General features: G+C 49.3%; 1 protein-coding gene, 1 long non-coding RNA gene and 1 pseudogene across 3 annotated transcripts in view; 2 read left to right on the plus strand and 1 right to left on the minus strand.

The window, feature by feature from the left end:
- The first annotated feature begins 229 nt into the window (after positions 1-229).
- Positions 230-12891, plus strand: LOC118149227 (uncharacterized). Its single transcript, XR_004736586.3, has 5 exons — positions 230-1657; positions 3830-3938; positions 7259-7407; positions 8846-8940; positions 11885-12891. It is a non-coding gene; the product is annotated as an uncharacterized LOC118149227 (long non-coding RNA).
- Positions 9740-10949, minus strand: LOC118149284 (translation machinery-associated protein 7 pseudogene; annotated as a pseudogene).
- A 3918-nt stretch (positions 12892-16809) lies between the features above and the next one.
- The window catches only part of KIRREL1 (kirre like nephrin family adhesion molecule 1), a 108201-nt gene continuing 101016 nt past the window's right edge, over positions 16810-23994 (plus strand). For both annotated transcript variants that reach the window (XM_008984666.5, XM_002760125.6), the window contains exon 1: positions 16810-16893. In XM_008984666.5, the coding sequence (XP_008982914.3) occupies positions 16842-16893 (52 nt within the window). In that variant the 5' untranslated portion in view covers positions 16810-16841. The remainder of the gene's footprint in view (positions 16894-23994) is intronic.

Raw genomic sequence — 23994 nt, forward strand, 5'->3', positions numbered from 1 at the left:
GGTTTTACCATGTTGACCAGGATGGTCTCGATCTCTTGACCTCGTGATCCACCCGTCTGGGCCTCCCAAAGTGCTGGGATACAGGCGTAAGCCACCGCTCCTGGCCAAAAGTGTGTTTCAACTTTAAAATTTTGTGAGGCTGGACGCGATGGCTCATGCCTGTAATACCAGCACTTTGAGAGGCCGAGATGGGTGGATCACGAGGTCAGGAGTTTGAGACCAGCCTGGCTAACATGGTGAAACCCTGTTTCTACTAAAAATACAAGAAATTAGCTGGGCATGGTGGCATGCGCCTGTAATCCCAGCTACCAGGGAGGCTGAGGCAGGAGAAGCACTTGAACCCAGGAGGCGGAGGTTGCAGTGAGCTGAATTGACTCCAGCCTGGGTGCCAGGGCAAGACTCTGTCTCAAGGGGAAAAAAAAAATAAGCAAAATAAAATTTCTCTAGGTAATACCATATATAATTTTAGGATAGGCCAGATATGGTGGCTCACACCTGTAATCCCAGCATTTTGGGAGGCTGAGGTGGGAGGATCACTTCAGCCCAGGAGTCTAAGGCTGCAGTGAGCTATGATTGTTCCACTGCACTCTATCCTGGACAACAGCAAGACTCTGTTTCTATTAAGAATAACAGGAATTAGGATTGTCAAATTTGAAAAAGAAAGCTATGCAAATTTTTTTCATAATTTAGCTGTTAGATTTCAGGACAGTTCAGGCTTTCTTATGTAGTTACTAATCTTAAATACTTGTTATAAAGGATGATAGTAACCGGTTTGTCCTAGATGTAGTGATCTATTATGAAGTTTATGAATGTTATTTTTATCAAACCACCAAGAAATTAGAACCTTTTGCAATGTATTCATATGAATTGCTCTTCATTAATTGAATTATTAAATAATCCAAGATCCTGTTAGAAATCTGTCTCTTCCTCTTACTGCAGTATCTCTCTGAGGATTATCTGAGTTTTATGTTACAATTCACTTCTTAATGTCAGAATAATTTCTATCTAACAATTTTATATAAAAATCAATGGAAGCTGGGCATGGTGGCTCACGCCTGTCATCTCAGCACTTTGGGAGGCCAAGGCAGGTGGATCACGAGGTCAAGAGACCAAGACCATCCTGGCCAACATGCTGAAACCCCATCTCTACTAAAAATGCAAAACTTAGCTGTGTGTGTTGGCAGGGGCCTATAGTACCAGCTACTCAGGAAGCTGAGGCAGGAGAATTGCTTGAACCCAGGAGGCAGAGGTTGCAGTGAGCCAAGATCGCACCACTGCACCCCAGCCTGGCCACAGAGTGAGACTCCATCTCAAAAAAAAAAAATCAATGGGAAATACTTTTGTATGGTATGTTTATAATTGTATATCCCACCTTATTAAACATAATTCTGACATTTTGATAAAGCACCAGTGAGAACCCAATCCACTGCTTGCAATGTTACATGTCTAGTGATCAGGAGAATTTTCCATGGGCTGGCTTCTGACTCTATACAATTCACATACTGCTTCCAGGTCCAGGGACTAGAGAACGTGCTCTTGTCACCATCAGCCTCAGGTTCTGCATCTACATGATGATACCTGAGTCAACTCGATGGCTGCAGGAATATTCCTGGAAGCCATTCCTATAACCAGAAGTTAGCAACAACTATACATACAGGTAATTGTGGGCCACATCACCTACCCCTTTAATCAAACCTAAATGTAGGTTGTGTGAAGTATCTCATGCCTGTAATTCTAGCACTTCGGGAGGCCAAGGCAGGTGGATCACTTAACGTCAGGAGTTCAAGACCAGCCTGGCCAACATGGTGAAACCCAGTCTTTACTAAAAATACAGGCCGGGCGTGGTGGCTCACACCTATAATCCCAGCACTTTGGGAGGCCGAGGTGGGTGGATCACGAGGTCAAGAGATCGAGACCATCCTGGTCAACAAGGCGAAACCCCATCTCTACTAAAAATACAAAAATTAGCTGGGCATGGTGGCACGTGCCTGTAATCCCAGCTACTCAGGAGGCTGAGGCAGGAGAATTGCTTGAACCCAGGAGGTGGAGGTTGCGCTGAGCCGAGATCGTGCCATTGCACTCCAGTCTGAGTACAACAGCGAAACTCCGTCTCAAAAAAAAAAAAATTAGCTGGGCATGGTGGTGGGTGCCTGCAATCCCAGGTACTTGGGAGGCTGAGGCAGCAGAATTGCTTGAACCCGGGAGATAGAGGTTGCAGTGAGCCTAAATTGTGCCATGGCACTCCAGTCTGGGCAACAAGAATGAAACTCCATCTCAAAAAAAAAAAAGGCTATATGTATTTTCAACTCAATTTCCACTTAGCCAAGCCCCCAAAATACCCATGGCTCCTTTACCACCTAACATGAGGGGAGGTGGGGCAGAGAGGAAATTACAATGGAAAGAGACAGGAGACTTAATGAATTGTGGTTACAATATCTTACTCTTGCATCTTTTATGCAGGACCACGTGGACATTCTAGCAGGGTTCCTCCCAGGGCCTTAGGAGGGCCCTGAACAAGTGAGCTTCATTAATTTTATGATAAGTCTGCCCCCGAATGCAGACTCTATAATTTCAGGGGGCTGTAGAAGGTCTCTCTAATATACCTCCTTATCAAGCAGAAGGGTGTCTATAATTACACTGTCAGAAATGTATTCCCTTGGTTACAGCATTGTGCCGACGCTTGCTCTCTTTTAAAATACACGTTGGTAGGGGATATGAGGGGAGGCAGGATATGGAGTCCCTCACATTTTAGTATGAATGCATTCACCGGGGGAAGTTTAGAACCGTAGGAGAATTCTCACGGTTGTAGAATAAAGAATGAAGAAAGAAAGACCGTATCACCAAAGGCGAACTTTCTTTTCTTTTTTTTTTTTTTTTTTTAAAGACGGTGTTTCACCATGTTGGTCAGGCTGGTCTCAAACTCCCAACCTCAAGTGATAGGCCAGCCTTGGCCTCCAAAGTGCTTGGATTACAGGCATGAGCCACCACGCCCAGCCAGACGAACTTTCTTCACTTCACATTTTGTGTAAAGTGATGTGCTGTGTCCTGCAGCCAAATTTGGGGTCCCAAGTGGCCTATGTGAGCAGGAGGGTCAAGGAGAACCCCTCTAGCATCCAGCATTATTTTGAGTCACTTTTCAAGTATGAGCAATAGTAGAAAGTAATTGCTAATAGTATTAATTGCAATTTCTCAACAAAATCACATTGCTTGGTAAGTATTTTGGATGGTACTGAGTGCGTTAAGCCACATTTTGGTGACTTGGTTCAGGCTAAATTGGAGAGACATGATATTTCTTTCTTTTTTTTTTTTGAGATGGAGTTTCACTCTTGTTACCCAGGCTGGAGTGCAATGGCGCGATCTCGGCTCACCGCAACCTCCGCCTCCTGGGTTCAGGCAATTCTCCTGTCTCAGCCTCCTGAGTAGCCGGGACTACAGGTGCGTGCCACCATGCCCAGCTAATTTTTGTATTTTTAGTAGAGATGGGGTTTCACCATGTTGACCAGGATGGTCTTGATCTCTTGACCTCATGATCCAACCGCCTCAGCCTCCCAAAGTGCTGGGATTATAGGCGTGAGCCACCACGCCCGGCCTGGAGAGACATGATTTTTCTAACTTCCTCTGGCTTGCTTCCCCTGCTGCCCTGTGTCCCCACTGTCCAACCTCAGCTTGTAAGAGATCCTAACTCAGGAACCAGCCTAGCCAAACTCTACCAACACCTACCCCATCCACCGTGGGCGATTTCCAGATTGTACTTTCCGTGAGCTGAGCCCTTGGTGATGTGTTCGTGAAAAGGAGAATATCAGTCCACCTTGCTTCACTCTCCATTTAGACTCTAAACAGAGGTGGTGGTAAAATCACCTGAGAAAATCCAGGAGCAGAGGAGCAGAGAAGCAGAGACTGAAGAGGAGAGCCCGTGCCGTGAGGAGCGAGGCTGGCAGGTAGGTGAGCGTTTATCTCTCCCTGAGCTGGCTCCGAGCTTTCTTTTCCCCATGTAAATGAAGCAAGGGAGGAGAAGACCCCCAGATCATAGACAGGGCCTGGGCTGCTTTTTTCATAGCAGCCATTCTCTGAAAAGTTCCTTCAAAAAACTCCACTTCGATAACCCCAGCGCCTGAGCGAGCACATTGGAACTCTCCGTGAAGAGGCAGGCTGTCAGCTGGCTGTGTGCAATGTCTTTGAGAAGAGACTACAAACCCTGGGATATGGGATAGAAATGAGGCTACGGAACACACAGCCCAAGGTCTCCGGGAACAGAAGAAACAGGGTGGAGTTTGACACACTGGGCGAGCATCCTGTGGTCACATTCACATAAGTGTGCCTTTGGGCAAGCTACTTCACCTCTCTCTGCCGCAATTCCCCTACAAAGAAGCGGGAATGATAATGCCTATCTTGTCATTATGAAGATTGAAACTAATGCCCGTAGCATGTCCGTCATAGTACAGGCATGTTGTAGATGCTCAGGAGGACTGGGTTGGCAGGAGGGACAGATATTTGGTTGAAAAAAATGTGCTCTGAGCTTCCGCCCTAGGACAGGCCAGGGAGAAAGTAAGATGTGTGGGGAAGGCTTTCAAAGTGTGGGGAGGAAACAAGCTACATAAAGACATGATGATAATAGTAAGCAGGTGACCTCCAGAAGCGGAGAGTCAGGGACTTTGGAAAGAGAGAACTGCCAGGTGCAGCAGCTTACACCTGCAATCCTAGCACTTTGGGAGGCTGAGGCGGGCGGATCACGAGGTCAGGAAATCGAGACCATTCTGGCTAATTATGGTGAAGTCCTATCTCTACTAAAAATACAAATAATTAGCCAGGCGCGGTGGGGGGGTGCAGGTAGTCCCAGCTACTCAGGAGGCTGAGATGGGAGAATCGCTTGAACCAGGAGGCGGAGGTTGCAGTGAGTCAAGATTGTACCACTCACTGCACTCCTGCATAGGTGACAGAGAGGAGACTCTGTCTCAAAAAAAAGAAAGAACTAAAAGGCATGCCTTCCCATCAGGCAGCTCAGGGAAAATGTGTCTGAGTTGGGCCCTGAACGAGGAGTTTTGACCAGAGATTACGGTAGAAAAATATATCATGTGAAGGGGAAAGTATGAACAAAGAATTAAGGAGGTAAAAACCTGAAGACGGCCGGGCGCGGGGGCTCAAGCCTGTAATCCCAGCACTGTGGGAGGCCGAGGCGGCTGGATCACGAGGTCAAGAGATCGAAACCATCCTGGCCAACATGGTGAAACCCTGTCTCTACTAAAAATACAAAATTTAGCTGGGCATGGTGGCACTCGCCTGTGGTCCCAGCTACTCAGGAGGCTGAGGCGGAAGAATCGCTTGAACCCAGAAGGTGGAGGTTGCAGTGAGCCAAGATTGCGTCACTGCACTCCAGCCTGGCAACTGAGCAAGACTCCGTCTCAAAACAAAACAAAACAAAACACCTGAAGCCTTCAGAGAACCACTAATAGGTTGGAGATTAGGGTCCATGTGACATACATGAATAAAGCTGGAAAGTGACAAAGCTGTCCATGAAGCTAGAAGGCAAGTTAAGGCCAGAGGGTTTGCGTGCCTGGAATGTGTAGCTTCAATGTTGAGAATTCTCCAACAAGCAAAGAACCACTGCGCGCTTTTGAATACACATTTTGCAGAGACAGCTCCACTTTTCAGAGCAGCCAAACACCCCCAGAGCAGGTGCCTGGCCCAGCCATCCTGTTTCATCAGAAGAACAAGGAATGTGGCCACTACAGAGCAGGGAAATGAGGGAGGGCAGGCAGGCAGGGAGAAGTACTAGTGAGTTACACCGTTATAAATACACTTTAGGGCCGTGTGACTTGGCCATAAATCGCCGCACTGTGCTCAGGTGATGTCACCCGACGCTCAGCTGTATTTATAGCTTTGTTCACTGTTCTCTGGGATTTTTTTTCTTGGCACATTCGCAGTAATAAGTGTCTCCCCCCACACACTCATCCTGAACAACAGAAGATAAACTTTTATGCCACTTCTGCTCGTCTTCTCCCAGCTCCTTGGAAGGATGATTTCCTGGACTTATCCAATGCCTGCTTAGCTGGGAATAGCCTCCTGCTGTTCAACTGCTAGCCCCGTGGCTTTGCACTCTGTAAAATGGCGCTCAGCCTCCTCTCCACTCCAGGAAATCCTTTGTGGAACTCAGAATCAGAAACATCTCCCTTTTTGCCAGGCACGCTGGTAACAACAGTCAACACCACCAGTACATGCTCCACCTGCACGGGGCTTATGACCTGGCATGGGAAACAGAAACTGATTACTGAATTAGAAGCATGTTGAATGTCACCAGTGGAAACAGAGGGTGCTTGAAGGCAATAACAAGGTGATCTAACTTGTCTGAGGAATTAGAAAGGCTTCTATGGAGAAGTGGTGTTCAGTGTGAGGTCTCAGGGATGAGTAAGACTTAGCTTAGGGGGTGAAGTTGATGTAGAGCCTCAGGTAGAAAAGAATATTTCAGGCAAGGGAGCACATGTGCTGAGACCCTAAACAATGAGAGAAATATGGCCAGTCCCCAGAACTTAGAGAAGCCTGGTGGAGTTGGAGTATAAAGGACAAGAAGGGGAGTGGAGGGTAGTGGGGTTGGGAGGGAAGGCAAATGTACCCCAGGCAGGCTCTGGGAACCAACAGGAAGGTGCTGTATCAGATCCTAAGGGAAATGGGAGCCCCAGTGAGTTTCAAGCAGGGGAATAATGTGAGATTTGAGTTTGATAAAAATTACTGGGCCTGGGCTTATGCAGAGAGGTCTTGCTGGTGTCAAGGCAGGAGAGAATATACATGGAGTAGGGTAGTAACAGTGACGATGGAAGAAAACAGGCCGCTACCTGGGGAAAAAAACAATCTACGGGATTTGGAGACTGACCGAATGTGAATGGGGATGGAGAGAGTACGTTCTCAGGGATGTCTGTTCTCAACAGGAGGATGGAGGTTGATGCCATTCTCGAAAGAGGACTGCTGAAGGAGTAGCCAGGATCTGTTGTTGTTCTGTTTTGTTTTTTGCTTGGAGGACAACATATTTCTCTGAATTTGCTTTTCTCTGGATCTGTTCCCCAAGCCTAGACCAGGGCTTTGCATGAGCAGGACCTACAGATGGGGAAGCATTGAGGCCCAGGGCTAAAGGCGAGTAGGAGAGGGAAACTGCCAATGCCTGGAAGAGAGGACTTGGTACCAGGACCTGTTTGCTGGCTCTGTCTTGGAGGCTGGAATAGAAGCACTGGGGAGATAGTAAACCAACATTCTCCATCTGTCCATTTAGGAAATGCCACCTGAGCCAGCAGCCAGACCCTGCCTGGCAGGTACCACAAGGCCTGTTCCCTGGCACAGAAGCCGGAAAGCCAGTGGAAGTAGACAGGACTTCCACCGCCCTGGAGCTTGGCGGTCACAGGCAGGAAGGCACCAAATCAGGTGAAAGGAGTGGGAGTCAGAACATTGGTCCCCATCCCTGGGCCTGGGGAAGAATCTTAGCTCTGGTTTGTTGAGGGGAAATGGACCAAGAGTTTCCGGAAGTAGTTCTAAAACACAGAGAATTTACAGAAAACCCGATGGGCTCTGATGGAACCCCTTAAAAGGCATTTCTAGAAAATATCTTGTACTTCAGTATTAGAGACAAAGAGTATTACATGCAGGCATCAGAGTTAGCAGGAAACTGAGCCCAGAGAGGGAAGCTATCTAACGCCACACTCAGGCTCTGACTGAAGATCCTGAATCTCCATTTCTAGGACACTTTTCTTGATGCCTGCAAGCTGAGTGACTCCTGTTTTACACTCAAAAAACACAGGCATTATTCTCTCTGCACTTCCCAACTCTGTTGTAATTATCTGTCTGTCTTTCCCACCGGACGATGAGCTCTTGGACAACAAGGGGCTGTGCTTTATTCTTTTTTATATCCCAAGGGCTTTGCCCAGTGCCTGGCATACAGTGAGCTTTTAATACACGTTTGTGGGATGAATAGATGAATGAATGGGTGAATGGACTAATTAATTAATCTCAACCAAAACCCTTCGCAGGCCTCTGTTCAGGAGTTACAAGAGTTGGAGTGACATTGTTAAGAGTTGTGCTTTAAGTTAATGGCCTCTCTTAGAGTCAGGGTTAAGTAAGCTTAGCCCTTCTATTTCCACTCCTATGAACCTTATTTAACTTCACTCTTCAACTGCTATGATATTCAGTGTCCTTAATACAACTCCAGGCCGTAATCCTAGCTGCAAATTCAATCTTATCTCTAGCTTGGATGAAAACATAAACCATAACCCTGTAAACCAGTTCTGATACGAGATGGATCTAATGAATGGGTGGTTATAGGTCTTCAAGGAAACACTGGGGAAGGTGAAAGATCAAGAGACTCTGGGCTTGGGGATAGAATCCAAGAAAACGAAAATCAAGGGCCAAAGGAAGCTGAGAGGCTTCTCCCTTCTCCTCGGTATCCTCTGCTTCCGGTTCACTTGATTCTCTGATTTCCAGACCCCTACAGAAGTCTAGAGCCACATAACGGGCAGAGCCGTTTAAGTATCAGGAGCGTCTCTGCTGATAAAAGCATTTGGAGTAAGACTGGGGTGCAGGGGCGGGGAAGATAGACTTAGTAAGACACGTCGGTGAATCTTGGCCTGAGAGGCCTGAGTTTTAGTCCCTCTGACAGACCATTTTACCACCTCTAAGGGGAATGGACTTCATGCTTTCTCGAGCTCTGCAGCTCCCCATTTGTTATTAATTCATTATTACTTTCTCCATTTTTTCCAAAACGTCTATTTCCCACTGCCCTCCCTGCCCCACACATACCCACTCCTAATCTCAAGGCCTCTGCCCAAAGTTGCTGAATGCTAACGCTCTTCTCCCTCTTTCTAAGCAGGTCTCCTCAATCAGGCTACTCACGGGAAGCAGGATTCTTCCAATCCCCATGACTCAGGCAATGAGAGATTCATTAAACCTACTAAGAGATAACTGGTTCGTTGAGCATAAATTGCCCTCCCCTACACACACACTTCCCTCGCCACACTGGAGCTGGAATATGAATTAATGGAGAGGGAAGGGCTGAAAACAGTGGTGTGGGATGGATCCCAGTCATTCGCAGGCAATGCCGACACATGGTAGATATACACACCGCGAGCCTGTCTTTGCCAAGGTCATTCTTTCTAAGCCTCTGCCTCTAAGCAGCTTCAACACATCCAAAGCATTTCTCCCTAAATGTTTTGGATACTTGTCAGCAGACAGTCCCTTATGGTGGCTAGCCCCTAGTCTTTCTCCTTCCACAGCAGCACTGCTTCCTTAAGTGTCCTCTGACACCCATGCCCCATCCATGGAGCTTGGCCTCCTTGGTCTCCCGTCTTCCCTTCTGGAGGAGGCCTAAAAGGACCACTTAACCCCATTGCTGCCCAGGGTGCCTCATTTCTATTGTGAATCTTTTTTTTTTTTTTTTTTTGAGACGGAGTTTCGCTCTTGTTACCCAGACTGGAGTGCAATGGCACAATCTCGGCTCACCGCAACCTCCGCCTCCTGGGTTCAAGCAATTCTCTTGCCTCAGCCTCCCGAGTAGCTGGGACTACAGGCACACACCACCATGCCCAGCTAATTTTTGTATTTTTAGTAGAGACGGGGTTTCACCTTGTTGACCAGGATGGTCTTGATCTCTTGACCTTGTGATCCACCCACCTCGGCCTCCCAAAGTGCTGGGATTATAGGCGTGAGCCACTGCACCCAGCTGTTGTGCATCTTATTGGCATCCTTATATCATTTTTTTTTTCCTTTAAGATGAGTTAGTCTAATTTCAGGTGACACAGTTTAGGGTAGAACAAGGACCAAGGAGCAGACTCTGGCAAGGTTCTGAGCTGTTTTTACTTTAAATTCACATTTATGGTACGAATGACTTAATGAAGTAAGGTTTTTTTTGTTTGTTTTGTTTTTTACAAAAGTTTATTCTTTTGTTTTGTTTTGTTTTTTTGAGACGGAGTTTCGCTCTTGTTACCCAGACTGGAGCGCAATGGCCTTGCCCAGCTAATTTTTGTATTTTTAGTAGAGACGGGGTTTCACCATGTTGACCAGGATGGTCTCGATCTCTTGACCTCGTGATCCACCCGCCTCGGCCTACCAAAGTGCTGGGATTATAGGCGTGAGCCACCGCTCCCGGCCTATTTTATCCATATTTAAACATCTGTATTCCCTGCCATAGCATCCTTTGCTACCTATAGCTGGAATTAAGCCTTGTCTGGGAACTGCTGCACATTTAAGAATAAACTTTTGCCTGTAATCCCAGCACTTCAGGAGGCCGAGGCGGGTGGATCACGAGGTCAAGAGATCGAGACCATCCTGGTCAACATGGTGAAACCCCGTCTCTGCTAAAAATACAAAAAGTTAGCTGGGCATGGTGGCGCTTGCCTGTAATCCCAGCTACTCGGGAGGCTGAGGCAGGAGAATTGCCTGAACCCAGGAGGCGGAGGTTGCGGTGAGCCGAGATCGCGCCATTGCACTCCAGCCGGGGTAACAAGAGCGAAACTCCACCTCAAAAAAAAAAAAAAAAAAAAAAAAAAAAGATGAGATAAAGGGGTCACCATCTCCTCAGGGACAAGAACAACTTGCTTTTTGCCAGATTTCTTAATTCCACCTGTGGCCAGGGGCCCCTTCCCCGAGGCCTTCGCTTTTAGCTCCTCGTGTTTCTTCTGCTCTTCTTTTCTCGTTTCCACTTGAAAGCCTTATCTTCCTCGTCCATCTCCTTGGCCTGCTTCTTGGGCTGTTTCAGGGGCTTCTTCCTGCCACTTTCACAGCCAGACATGGCACCTGCCGCCCCTTTCCCAGACCCTGCCCCCAGAAACTTGCATCGTCATGTCTTAACGCATCACATCAGAAACGTGCATCGTCATGTCTTAACGCGTCACGTCAGAAACGTGCATCGTCATGTCTTAACGCGTCACGTCAGAAACGTGCATCGTCATGTCTTAACGCATCAGGGACCTGGAGTACCTTCCTTGCCCCGCACAGATGTTGGAGAAGATGGACTAGCATGTCAACTGCTGAGCTGCCTGTTGTTTGGCAAGACATCAAGCACAGATGGCAAAACTGAGATGAGGAAACACCAGTCCAGGCCCAGAATTCTTCTTCACTTTTTTTTTAATAGGACCAGATACTCTCTACAGAGAGGCCAGCCTAACTGGACCCAGGCTCAGGGCCCCTTGGCCACTAAGGGGAGCTCTGGGGTACTTTGACTGATGCTGTCTTTCCTCTTGCCCCACTCTCTCCCATCACAGTGCAGATTAGACTTTTTCCACTGCCATAAGGCAGTGCCTTGCCTCTGCCCTTTTTCTTGTACCTCTGAAAAGCTGGGTATCTTAAGGAAAAAGAGCACATGAGAAATAAACTGGTATAACAGCGGGAAATCTCAAGGCTGACTATCTGGAAGGACTTACACAGTCACCAGGGCTATAAGATACAGGAGTGGAGAAGGGATGAAGAGCCCCCTTTACTGGGAGGAGTTTTGAAGAAGGGGCACATCTCTCAGTCTCCCTGCTCTGGGCTATAGTCTGCAGCAGAAGAAGAGACAAGGTGTCCTCTGGTGAACCCTTACCCTTGGGGACTCAAGGTTCCTTTTAGGATCAGGATTATTTTCCAGGCTGAGAAGAAGGATCTTGGCCTTTCTCTAGTAAGCAGCAGGGACACAATCCTGCACCTCTCTAGGGGGAAAAGGGACAATTTATAGAATTGCTCTGCTGTTCTTAGCCCTCATTGAGACAAAGAATTCATTTCTGTCTCTCAAGGTGGCTTCTCCTGCTGATGGTCATAAATTGCCTTCCTGCTCACTCCCTGACCTCTTGATCTTTTTGCTTTTGTGCTCAAAAAATTATTAATATTTCTCTTAACTCCATTTATAACCTTTGGCTGTTTCTCTCCTTTATTCTAGGTGCAGTAGCATCCTCAGGGATTACTTCCTCCGCCTCCGCGCCTGCCTGCTTCTGTCGGGGCAGGGCTCTGTGCACGAGGATGAAGACAAATCCACAGGAGGAGGATTCAAAAGATCTCTGTTTGGGGGAGCTCCAAAACTGAAAAATAATCACAGCTAGCATTTACTGAGCATACACTGTATGCCTGGCGTTATTCTAAGAGCTGTCTGGATATGAACTCAATCCTCACAACTACCCCGTAATGTAAGTGCTGCTATTATCCCCGTTTTCATATGAGAAAAACAAGAACTACAGATGTTAACCACATAAAATGTCTAAGGCCACGCAGAAAGGAAGGGGCAGAACCTAGATTTAAATCCCTGTGTAGTTTCAGAGCTCATGTGCTTCGCTATCAACTACTCTGCCAGGGAGGGGCTTACCCAGCTTTTGCTGTGCCCTCAGGGAGCTCCAGACTGGGGAGACATGCATATTCCTTGCCCCCCACCAAGAATCCCCAAGTTTGATAGGGGAGGCAGGTATCCTGTCCTAGGAAGGTATGTCCAGTCTGATGTAAAAGACAGAAGTTTATCTTTGGATCATCTGACTGATACTAAGGACTCAGCCCCAGGGTGTCTGCAGTTTGATGAGCTCTGTTATTAGATTCCAGGAGACTCAGTTAATTCCACTAGACCAAATTGTAAGCATTGGTGTCAGAGAGATGAGGATGGAGCAAAGCTGGGGCAGCTTAATTGGGGTTCCCCCCAGGAAGGGAGGGTGATACAAGATTGGCAATAAGCAGTAGAAATGCTAGAGGAGAGCCAGGCGCGGTGGCTCAAGCCTGTAATCCCAGCACTTTGGGAGGCTGAGGCAGGTGGATCACGAGGTCAAGAGATCGAGACCATCCTGGTCAACATGGTGAAACCCCGTCTCTACTAAAAATACAAAAAATTAGCTGGGCATAGTGGCGCGTGCCTGTAATCCCAGCTACTCGGGAGGCTGAGGCAGGAGAATTGCCTGAACCCAGGAGGCGGAGGTTGCGGTGAGCAGAGATCGCGCCATTGCACTCCAGCCTGGGTAACAAGAGCGAAACTCTGTCTCTATTAAAAAAAAAAAAAAAAAAGAAAGAAAGAAATGCTAGAGGAGAGAAGCAGGCAGGACTCTTGGTGGTGTGCAGGCTTGCCAAAGACAGTGTCTGGAAAGCAGGGATTTGCTTAGCTGAATAGTTCTCCACCCTGGCTGTCTACTAGAATCACCTGGGGCTATGTCTGAAAATACTGATGCTTGGACTTCACCCCAGAACAATTCATCTTTAGGGATGAGGTCATGGTACTGGTGTTTTGTAAAAAGCCCTCAGGGCCAGGCATGGTGGCTCACACCTGTAATCCCAGCACTTTGGAAGGCCAAGGCGGGTGGATCGCCTGAGGTCAGGACTTCGAGACCAGCCTGGCCAACATGGTGAAACATTGTGTGTACTAAAAATACAAAAACTAGCCAGGTGTGGTGGCATGCGCCTGTAATCCCACCTACTTGGGAGGCTGAGACAGGAGAATGGCTAGAACCCGGAAGATGGAGGTTACAGTAAGCTGAGATCATGCCACTGCACTCTAGCCTGGGAACAGATCAAAACTCCATCTCAAAAATAAAATAAAATATAAGGCCCTCAGGAGATGCTATGCACAGCAGGTGCTGAGGACCACTAGCTGGGGCTGAGGTCTATGGGGCCTTAAGCTCTGGGATCTGGGATGCTGGATGGCTTATATGGAAGAGATTCCAAAGATGTGAGTTTCCGGTGGACTGAGCTGGTGAGGATTTGAAATTAAAGGAAAGGGGGAGGAAAGAAGAGAGCTAAAGGACCAGAGGAGACAGGCCAGATTGTTGTTTTGGCCACTAGTGAACTAGAGACTTGGCTCCTCTGTTTCTAGGGTTTCTAGGTAAAATGGAAGGCCCACAAAACTCCAAAAGCTTTAATAACCCAGTCTATTCTCATGAAAAAAAAAAAAAAAAATAGCTATCGGGCCAGGCTCGGTGGCTCAAGCCTGTAATTCCAGCACTTTGGGAGGCTGAGGCGGGTGGATCATGAGGTCAAGAGATTGAGACCATCCTGGTCAACATGGTGAGACCCCATCTCTACTAAAAATACAAAAAATTAGCTGGGCATGGCATGGTGGCGCATGTCTGTAATCCCAGCTACTCAGGAGGCTGAGGCAGGAGAATTGCCTGAACCAAGCAGAGGTTGCGGTGAGCCAAGATTGCGCCATTGCACTCCAGCCTGGGTAACAAGAGCTAAACTCCATCTCAAAAAGAAAAAGAATAGCTATCAAGCCTGATACCAGAGGTGGAGATTAGGCAGGAAGCACTGAGCTGAGAATATTCCCTTCCTTTGATTAAAGACTTTTTAAAAATTGATACTTTCCTAGGCCAAGTGTGGTGGCTTATGCCTGTGATCCCAGAACTTTGGGAGGCCACGGCAGGCAGACCACTTGAGGTTACGGTTTCAAGACCAGCCTGGCCAACATGGCAAAAACCCATCTCTACTAATAATAAAAATATTAGCTGGATGTGGTGGCACACACCTGTAATGCCAGCTACTCGGGAGGCAGAGGCACGAGAATCACTTGAACCCAGGAGATGGAGGTTGCAGTGAGCCAAGATTGTGCCACTGCACTCCAGCCTGGGTGACAGAATGAGACTCCATCTGAAAAACAAACAAACAAAGACCCACACATACACACACACACACACACACACACACACACACACACACAATACTTTCCTAAGTCAGGGTCACCCTGGACTTCCTCTCCATGCCCCATCATGTGGAGTGGAAAGGAGAAAAGCCTATCTTGCTGACATGTCCAGAGCACCCTGCCTCAGGGCCTTTGCATTTGCTATTACCATCTGCCTGCTGCTTTCTTCCCTCAGATGCCTGAGTAGCTGAACCCTCAATTCCTTCAGGTCTGTGCCCAAAAGTGGCTTTAGCAAAACGGCTTTCTCTGACTTCCTGTCCTTCTCCCTCTCCCTAATCCGTATTCTGCTTTGTCTCCCACAGCATTTACCATAACCTAGTGTATTTTATATTTTTTCTACTGCCTCTCACTTTCCTCCAGAACATTAAAGGGAAGGACTTTGTCCATTTCTTTTTTCATTATTGTCTCCCCAAAGCCTAGATTGGTGACTGGAAAATAGCAGCCTGGAGCTGAAGAACTTTCTGTGGCATGTATGATTAATGAACTGAAAAGCCCTATTTGTCTGCGAGTTGGTGTCTGTGTATGTATGAGATTGCAGTCCTATTTCTCTGGACAAGGTATGGCCCTGTTCTTAAACCGTGTGTTTGCCTGTGCTTTGGAACATATTAGGAATTCTCTGGGTCTGTGCATACGGGGCTTGTGAGCTTGGGTGTTTTCCTGCCTTTTTCTGTCCTCTAGTTGTGTGTGGACCGCAGGCCGGTGTTAGGATCTGTGGAGGAAAGAGGAGCTGTGGCCGCTACATATCAGCAGAGGGCACCAGAGAGCCATGCACTTACTTTCAGGGGGCAGAAATTAAGAAATCTTCGCGGGGAGTGTTAGAGACCCAGGAGTTCTGGTATCTGGGAGGAGGGAGGTGGAGACCTCTTTAGACCAGCACATTACTGTAAACTTGCGCAATTCCTGCGACTCCTCTGTTCATTCCCTAGGGTCCAGACCCTCCAGCATTCCCAGCAACCCTGTGAGCAGAAGCATCTGGTTAGGGGTGAGAAGAGGAGCTGGTTGCCAAACTGGGCCCTTAAGAAAGTGGAGATCCTTCCTGAATGCTCTTCCTTCCTAGTTCCTCCGTTCCTATCCCAAAAGATCTCAAACTCCAGCGTGCTTAGAGATCCTCTGGTGGCTGTCCTCTCCTCTGGCTTGCATTCAGGGAAGTGAGGCCAGGCCTTGGCCCTTCAAAGCCATCCAGTTGGCTAGCTTCTCCATCGGGATGGATGGAAGGCTAAGATGAACAAAAGAAGGAGTCAAGTGTGCCTCTTCCAGGCTGCTAAGTCCTCCAACGCCTAGCTGTGCTCGACCTTGTCTGGGTGAAGCCAGGACAGGGTCTCAAGGCAGGTCCAAGGGGTAGCTCCGATTCTCCAGCTCTGGGTTTTGTGGGTAGGGAGAGAGGCAGGTATGCCCCTCCCCTCTCCAAGGTTTCATTAGTCAACTGAGAAATCTTAATTTGGGGAATTTAGGGGTTAGACTTTGGGTGTGGGATTTAAAAAGAAATGTCTTTATGTTTATTTAACTCCCTGCTCCCCCACCCCACTTCTAGACACACACACACACACACACACTCCCCATCCTCTAAACTAGAGGCTATGTCCCTCAGCCGTGTTCCTCCTCCACTGCTTAGTTCCATAGCCCGCGACCAAGACTGCGTCTATAAATGGGAGGGGTGGGGTGGGCAGGGGTCCTGTCGTGCCTGCTCCAGAGCCCACGACGGTCACGTTGTTCACCCCTTTTGCCTTTGCCCTCAATTCCTTTCTGTCTTTGCTCTCCTTCCATCTCAGTTCCAGCGAGGGGTGTGCGTGTGTGCGCGAGGGTTGGGGGGGGGGAGGGGGAGGGCCCGTGGAGGGAGGCGCCGTCGGAGGGAGAGTAGACGTCAGGCGGAGGGAGGGAGGCAGACAGGCAGGGAGGCAGGGGGAGAGAGGGAAGGAAGAGAAGGGGAGAGAAAGGGGGGGCAAAAACCGAAAGAGACCCTGAGAGTTAAAGCTTGAAAGGAGAAATAATTAAAGGAGGAGGGCGACCGGGACGAGAAAAAGGACTGGGAGGAAAGAGAGATAAAGAGAATCGGAGGGCAGGGAAGTGAGTTTGTGCGCGTGAGTGTGCGCGCGCGCGCGTGTGTGTGTAGGGGCGGGCGCGGGCGGGCGGGGGGCGGGCTCCCGGGCTCCCCTCCTCCCCAGCCCGCTCCTCTAGCTCGCTCGCCAACTCCGGGCCCCAGCCGCGGGCGGGCGCACGGCGGGCGGACAGCATGCTGAGCCTCCTCGTCTGGATCCTCACTCTCTCCGATACTTTCTCCCAAGGTAAGGGCCCCCAGCCCGCCCCCGGACGCTCGGCTCCCCGCCTGGGCCCGGGCACTGCGCCCCCGCTGGGGGAGTGCTGGGGTGCTCGGCGGCCCGTGGCCAGCCTCTGGGTCCGGACGCCACGAGGCGGGGGCTCGGTCTGGGCGCAGAGCCCCGGGGGCGGAGGCGCGGAGTAACGGGGGCCTGGGGAGAATGAGTTTTCCGTTGATTTGCCCAAGTTGTTTCCTCTGGCTGCGCGGGAGAACCGAGCATTGGGGCCGCGAGGGCTGGAGGTCCGAGTAAAACGGGGAACCGAACGCTTTCTCCGAGCTTCTGGCAGCCCTACCGACCCTCGTCCTCTGAGGCCCGGGTTCCGGACGCCTGAGTCCAGGCTAAGGGGAAGGCTGGGAAGAGTTTGGGATTTCGGATTTCGGGCGAGGGGGTGAGCGGCAAGCTGGGTCCCACCTCTCGAAGATGTTGCTAAGGGGATCCCTCTACTCCAGCCCACCCTCTCTGGGGACCGAGTCTGAACCACCGCTCCAGACTGCCTGGGGATGTCCCCTCTAGAGGAAGGGAGGGGTGTCTCGGGGCCCCTCCCTCTAGAGGAAGGGCTTTGGAACCCCTGCCCGCGGAGGCTCTGAGTGGAGAGTGGAGTTCCAAATACAGCTTCAGGCCCGCTTGATACCGAGGGGGGAACTCACCGGGGCGGGGGCGGGGGCGGGGGCAGTGGGGAGAGGGGGCTGACATTTTACTTGGGCTCAGGAAAAGTGTTGATGTCTGGGGTTATTTGGAACTGGCCGGGGAGAGGCGGGGAGGTGAGGGAGGTGGTTGAGAGAGGTGAGGATGTCAGTGTATCCTGGGCAGGGCTGGGGTTGGGGGAGGGAAGAGGGCTGAGGGAACCAAGGGTCCAGAATGCAGCAAGGACTGGGGTCTGTGGGAGTTGGTTCTTGCCTCCTGGGTCTGATTCTAAGGAAGATTGAATCCTGCTGAACTCCTTCCCTTCCCAAAAATGGAGCTGACACACAGAAATTGACACACAGACACCGTAAAACATTCACAGACACTGAGACAGACTACTCACCTACCGAGACAGACACATTCCCGCAAACATCCCCCACACTGAGGCAGACACATATACACAAAGACACTGAGACATCTGAGGAAGACAGATTCCTCCCCCAGATCCGCGCATACATTCATCCACCCAAACGTTACAACTACACACAGTACATGTATGCAGGCGTTTACAAGGACAGGACACACGCTCGCACAGAAACCAACCCTCTAGCAAACAAAGAAACTTGAACCGACATTCATAAGGGCAGACACCTATGGAGAAGTGCCGACTGCAGATGGTGGAGGGGGTCTCTTTTAGGGGTGTCTGGGAATGGATCTGAGAACAGCCTCAGGCATTATTGCCCTGCTTTCAGTTCCCTTCCTGCGTTTGTAGGTTCGGTGTTATGCTGGACCTTTCCTCTCCTTGCCAAAGAAGCTCCAAAGGCAGAGCTTGGCTGAGTTGGTGGGGGCAGGTCTTGATTCATCTCTCCCCATAGGGCACCCATGCCAGCCCCCCCCAACACACATATGGGAGGGGCATACATCTCTGGTGTGCGCCGAGAGTGGGAGGTGGTGCTGGGGGAAAGGAGGAGGCCTGGCCCTGGGGTTGGCAGGCCAGGCCAGCCACTTGGCAGAAAGTTGGTAAGATGACTTAAGTTCTGACTTTGTTCAGCCAAGTTGTTGGTGTCGGGGAGGAAGGGGGGTGGGCCATGGTGGGGGTGGTAGAGGGGGCCCCTGGGTCAGTATTGGTTTACGTTGGGGGCAAGCTTACATCTGCCCCTTTCTTGCAGTCCTTGCATGTCAGCAACATGGATACAAATGAGCCTTAAGGAACAAAAGCAGCAGTTAGCAAACAGGAGAGACATGTGGATTGAATTGGGGACAGAAAGAAGTGTGTGCTGTGTGCCTTTCCCTCTGGAAAGGAGTGAGGGGCTAGGGAATGCTAAGCTCCCACCTCCCTGCTCCAACAGGGGTGAAAGCAGGACCTGATGAAAGTATCTGGGGTGGGGGGAGAAGATATCAAAGAAAGGGAGAGACTAGACAGGAGGGGAGAGAAATCACTCGTGAGTGTTGGGGGAAGCTTGGCAAGGGACCGGGGAGGAGGCGAGGAGGGAAGGAGTGGGGGTCTGGGGAGACTGGGACGCACATGGGGGTGGAGGGCTTGGCAGGACCTCCTTTCCTTAGCCTCCATCCTCAGAAAGGAGTTCTAGGTCAGGGACTGGGGCAGTGAGAGAGGAAACGGAGAAGGGCGCTACATCAGGGAGGAGGGATGGTGGCTGGGAAGTGGGGATGGGGGAAGTAGGTGTCAGGAAGAGGCCACAGAATGGAGGGGAGCAGAGAGGCGAGGGGAAGGGGAGATTCAGCCTAGGCTGAGAAATAAAAATTGCATTTTAAAGAATTTCAATGGGCTTCATCAATCTTCATTTTTCACTAAATAATTTTCTGTATCTTATCTAAATGAAAACCATTATCCTTCCCCCCGTTTCCATCATGTGCCGGCTCCACAGACTGATTGCGCCGAAAATTGAAATATTTATTCATTTTCTGGGAGATTTTCTCGCTCCCTAGTCTCAGGGAGGAGAAATTGAAAAAGAAAGATTATAGCTAATCAGAGCAATGTGGGATGACAGGCCAGCTCGGGGCGGGAGCTGCCTCCAGAGGAGGGATGGATGTGGGGGCAGGAGAAAAATAAGCCCAGCCAGTCCCCAGAGCTCCCCCCGCCGCATTCCTGTCACAGCTTTTGAGGGGAGTAAAGGGTAAAGGGAAGAGGCCCGAGGGCCTCCTAAATTCCCAGGATTCAACTCCCTCAGTGCAGCTGAATCCTGGCAGAGAACGGCGGAACAGTGGGTCTGGAGAGTGGCTGGGCACTCCCCTCCGGGGGCTACACACAGACACAGACGCACACTTGAGATGTCCTACTTCTGCCCAGAGCAGGGCACTGAGGTTGGGGAAGAGGCAGGGGAGACATGGCAGAAACCAGGACACTGGGTTCCTCTCCTTGACCTTGACTGGACTCCACTTTCTGACTTCTACTCACTTAGACCCAAAGGGAGGGTGTGAACCTACCACTCGGAGCCTCAGCCCTGAGCTCCAGAGCACCCGGAGGATGCGTCAGGCCTTCTCACCTCTGCTCCTTCCCACAGCTGAGTGGCTGGTTGTTCTCGCTCTGCCTTCGGTGCTCCAGTGAGATGGGAGTAAGCCCCACCTCTTCCCCACCCTTACTCCTCTGGGACCTCTTTACATCCTTGCAGGGACTAAGCCTTAATGTCTTGTATCCTATAGTTTCTGGCACAGTGCTAAGCATGTGGTAAGTGCCCCTTAAATACCTTATCAATTGATTGATTCGATGAGAGTGCTGCAGTGCTGGAAAGAGGCAGCATTCAATGGCGATTAAATCACGGACTCGCATCCAGCCCTCACCTCCACCAACTGGTGTTCATGAGCTTGAACAAGTCATGTGCCTTCTCTGTGCCTTGGCATGCTCTTCCAGAAGTGAGAATAGAAGTCATACTTCCTCCGGTTATGGTGGCACTTGAATATGTTAGTCCACGTGAAGTGCATGAACAGCATCTGGCACAGCAAGAAGGGCTCACTTGCTATCTTAACTTTGAGGTGAGACATAGATGGGCATTTGAGTTATCTGGGCTTTTTCTTCTCTTTATGATTTGTGTGTGTGTGTGTGTGTGTGTGTGTGTGTATGTGTGTTCTTGGTCCTGGGCTTCAATAACCCTCTTTGTATCGCTCCTGGAAAGAACTGGGTTGTGGCAGACCCAGAAGGAGAAATTGTCCTCCTCCTTGGAGACCTCAGAAAAGATCTGGGGAAGGGATTTGAGGAGAGAGAACAACAGTGGAAGAGGTTGGCGTTCGAATGAGAAGGAACCAGAGCTCTTGTATGAAACAAGGAGAGACACTAGCCCCGAGGTGGCAGTATTTCAGAGTCTGAGAATAATATGGATCATTTATTGAGCCCTGTGTTAATTACTTCATATGCATTATCTAATTTAATCCACGCTACAACCCCCTGAGATTGGCTCTGTAATTATCCCCATTTCATGGATGAGAAACTGAGATTGATTTTTTTTTTTTTAAAGATATGGTCTTGCTCTGCCGCCCAGGCTAGAGTGCACTGGCTAGATTGTGGCTCACTGCAACCTCCTTCTGGGCTCAAGCCATCCTCCTACCTCAGCCTCCTAAGTAGCTGGGACCGCCCACACCTGGCTGATTTTTTTTTCTTTTGGAGAGATGGGTCTTGTTATGTTGCACAGGCCACGTCGGCCTCCCAAAGTGCTGGGATTGTAGGTGTGAGCTGCTGTAGCTGGCCAAGAAAGAAACTGAGCTGTAGATACATGAAGTCTCTCCTTGGGATACCCAGCTGATCCCAAAGCCGGTACCCTTCTCTTTTGCCAGATCCTACATGCCAGCAGAGACTGATGCTGGGCTGGGATGGGGATTTCCCTGGTCCATAGCAGAATGAGAACTAGGAAGAAAAGGGAGTATTACATAAAGGTAAATTCGCTCAAATTTTAAAAACAATCCTTTATTCTGAGATTCTGTCCTACATTTGTTGGTGTTGAATTGTTTTTCTTTGATATGATAAATCTAGCAAATGACTTTTTTCAAGGACTTGGCAAATAAAAAGGTTTATTTATTTATTTATTTTTTATTTTTTAAAGATGGGGTATCACTATGATGGCCAGACTGGTCTTGAACTCCTGACCTCAGGTGATCCACCCACCTCGGCCTCCCAGAGTGCTAGGATTACAGGTGTGAGCCACCGTTCCTGGCCAAAAGGTTTATTTCTAATATTAAACACAAATTTAATCTAATATTAAACTACGATTTGGGAATTACTCTTGTTCCATGCAAGGCTGACTCCTGAAGGGCCCAGAACCATAGAGAGGCAAGAGAAGCGCTGAGAGGGGGTCTGGGGGAAGAATCCGGGGACCAGGGTCTCCCCAAGTGTCAGCGTCCAAATTTGTCTGGTCCCTAGGTAGGCTGGTAGAATGGGAGCCTAGGGTTTTAGCTGGCTTGTTCCAACTTGCCTGGGAAAGTTTTCAACCCTCCTTCTCAGCCTGTGCTCTGGGGAACTGCCTGACCTAGGGTGGTGAAAAGTCATTGTAGGAGGTCAACTCCATACCAAAGCATCAAAATAACCTTTTATTGATTTCCTACTGTGTGCTTTTCAGGCTAACGTTGCTCCCATTTTGTAGATAAAGAAACCGCCGTTGAGAGTTTTAAGTAACTTGCTTAAGGGCACGCCTGGGGCATTAGATTCCAGATTCAAACCCTCTTTTGTCTCACTAGGAAGCCCCTTGAGTGTCCTTCAACCTGCCCAGAAGAGCCACACCCTCTCTCTCGGCATTAAGGCAGCTGTGTGGAAGGACAGGAGGAGAGAGGCTGGGCCTTTTTTCCTTTCCTGGTGCCTCACTCAGCTCAGCCCTCTTCCCCAGTTCTCAGCCCAGAAATGCCAAGGCCATGTCTATCTCCCTGCCTTGCTTTCATGATCATTTGTGAAGCAGAAGTTAGATGTCAGGATACATGTTTGAATCAGTGGGGCTGGGAGCAGTAAATACCGCCTCTAGTCAGAAGGAGGTATGGAAAGCCTCAATCCCGCTGGCCACTGTGGCTCACGCCTGTAAGCCCCGCACTTTGGGAGGCTGAGGCAGGCGGATCACCTGAGGTCCACAGTTCGAGACCAGCCTGGCCAACATGGTGAAACCCCGGCTGTACTAATAATACAAAGAAATGGCTGGGTGTGGTGGTGCACCCCTGTAATCCCAGCTCCTCGGAGGCTGAGGCAGGAGAACGGCTTGAGCCTGGAAGGCAGAGGTTGCAGCACCTGAGATCACACCATTGCACTCCAGCCTGGGGGACAGTGTGAGACTCCATCTCAAAAAAAAAAAAAAAAAAAAAAAGAGAGAAAAGCCTCAATCCTTTTCCTCTCACCATTAGAGTCTTTTATCTTTGTATCTGTATGGTGCTTGGCAATTTTAACAACTTTTTACATGTACCATTTGATAGAGAGATACAATCATCCTACGATGTAGTCAGGATAGTTATTTCTCCATTTAATAGATGAGAAAACAGAGACCTAAAGAAGTTAAATAAATTGCAAAGGGGTGGCCGTTGTTCTGGAGGGAGGGGATGGGGACAAATTCCTTAATCTCCACAATTTCTGGGAGATGTTTCCATCTGAGGCTAGAGAAATTTCTCTTCTTTCGTCCAGAGGTGAGAAAGCTGTGCCCCTTCCCGACCTACCAGCTCCTGTCTGGTTCCTTCCCAGAGCCTCTGGGCCGGTGTACCTGGCAGTCTCTGACCTGGAGGGATGGGAGTGTAGGAGTGGGTAGTCAGCGGTGGAGGAGAAAAAGGCTGTCATGTCCTTGATCCTCAAATGTGAAACCAGGGAGCAGGAAGAGGTAGTTTCAGAAATCAGGAAAAATAATGGGCTCTCTCAGTGCGAGGGAGAAAGCCATTCACTTCTGTGATGGGCTATTTTGTATTTTGCATATTTTAGCAACTAATTTAATACTGACAGTAATTGTTGGAGTTAGGTGTTATCCCCATTTTACAGATGGGCAAACAGGGATCCGAAGAAGTTAAGCAGATGGTCCAAGATGATCCAGCTAGTAAGTGACAGAGCCAGGACTAGAACCCAAACAGGAAAGCTGGGGTGGGGGCTGAGGATAATTCCCAGAAGGAAGACTGCCCATCTGCCTATTCCGCATTACTGCTGCAAGCAAGCGTGTGAACGCAACCTCACTGTATGCATATGCACATGTATTCACACATGCCTTCATGTGCGGCTATCCATGCAACCACTTCTTCTCCCCATACCCATCAGGACAGCTGTCTCTCACCTTTACGCCAGTCCTTTCAGTCACCGGAGCACTGGTGTGCAACAGTACTCCATTCTTGTGAGTCAGTTTTCTTCTAGCTATAGCAGCCCTCTGAGTCTTTAAAGGCACCCACCGCTTTTTGCCTTGCCTTGCATGCTTCGCATCCTCTCTGGTAGATGCACGCACTGTGAGTTATGAAACTTGAGAAAGAGGCTTGGGGTTCCTCATT

This window comes from Callithrix jacchus, chromosome 18, assembly GCF_049354715.1.
Source record: "Callithrix jacchus isolate 240 chromosome 18, calJac240_pri, whole genome shotgun sequence".
In the NCBI taxonomy this organism is placed as follows: Eukaryota; Metazoa; Chordata; class Mammalia; order Primates; family Cebidae; genus Callithrix; species Callithrix jacchus.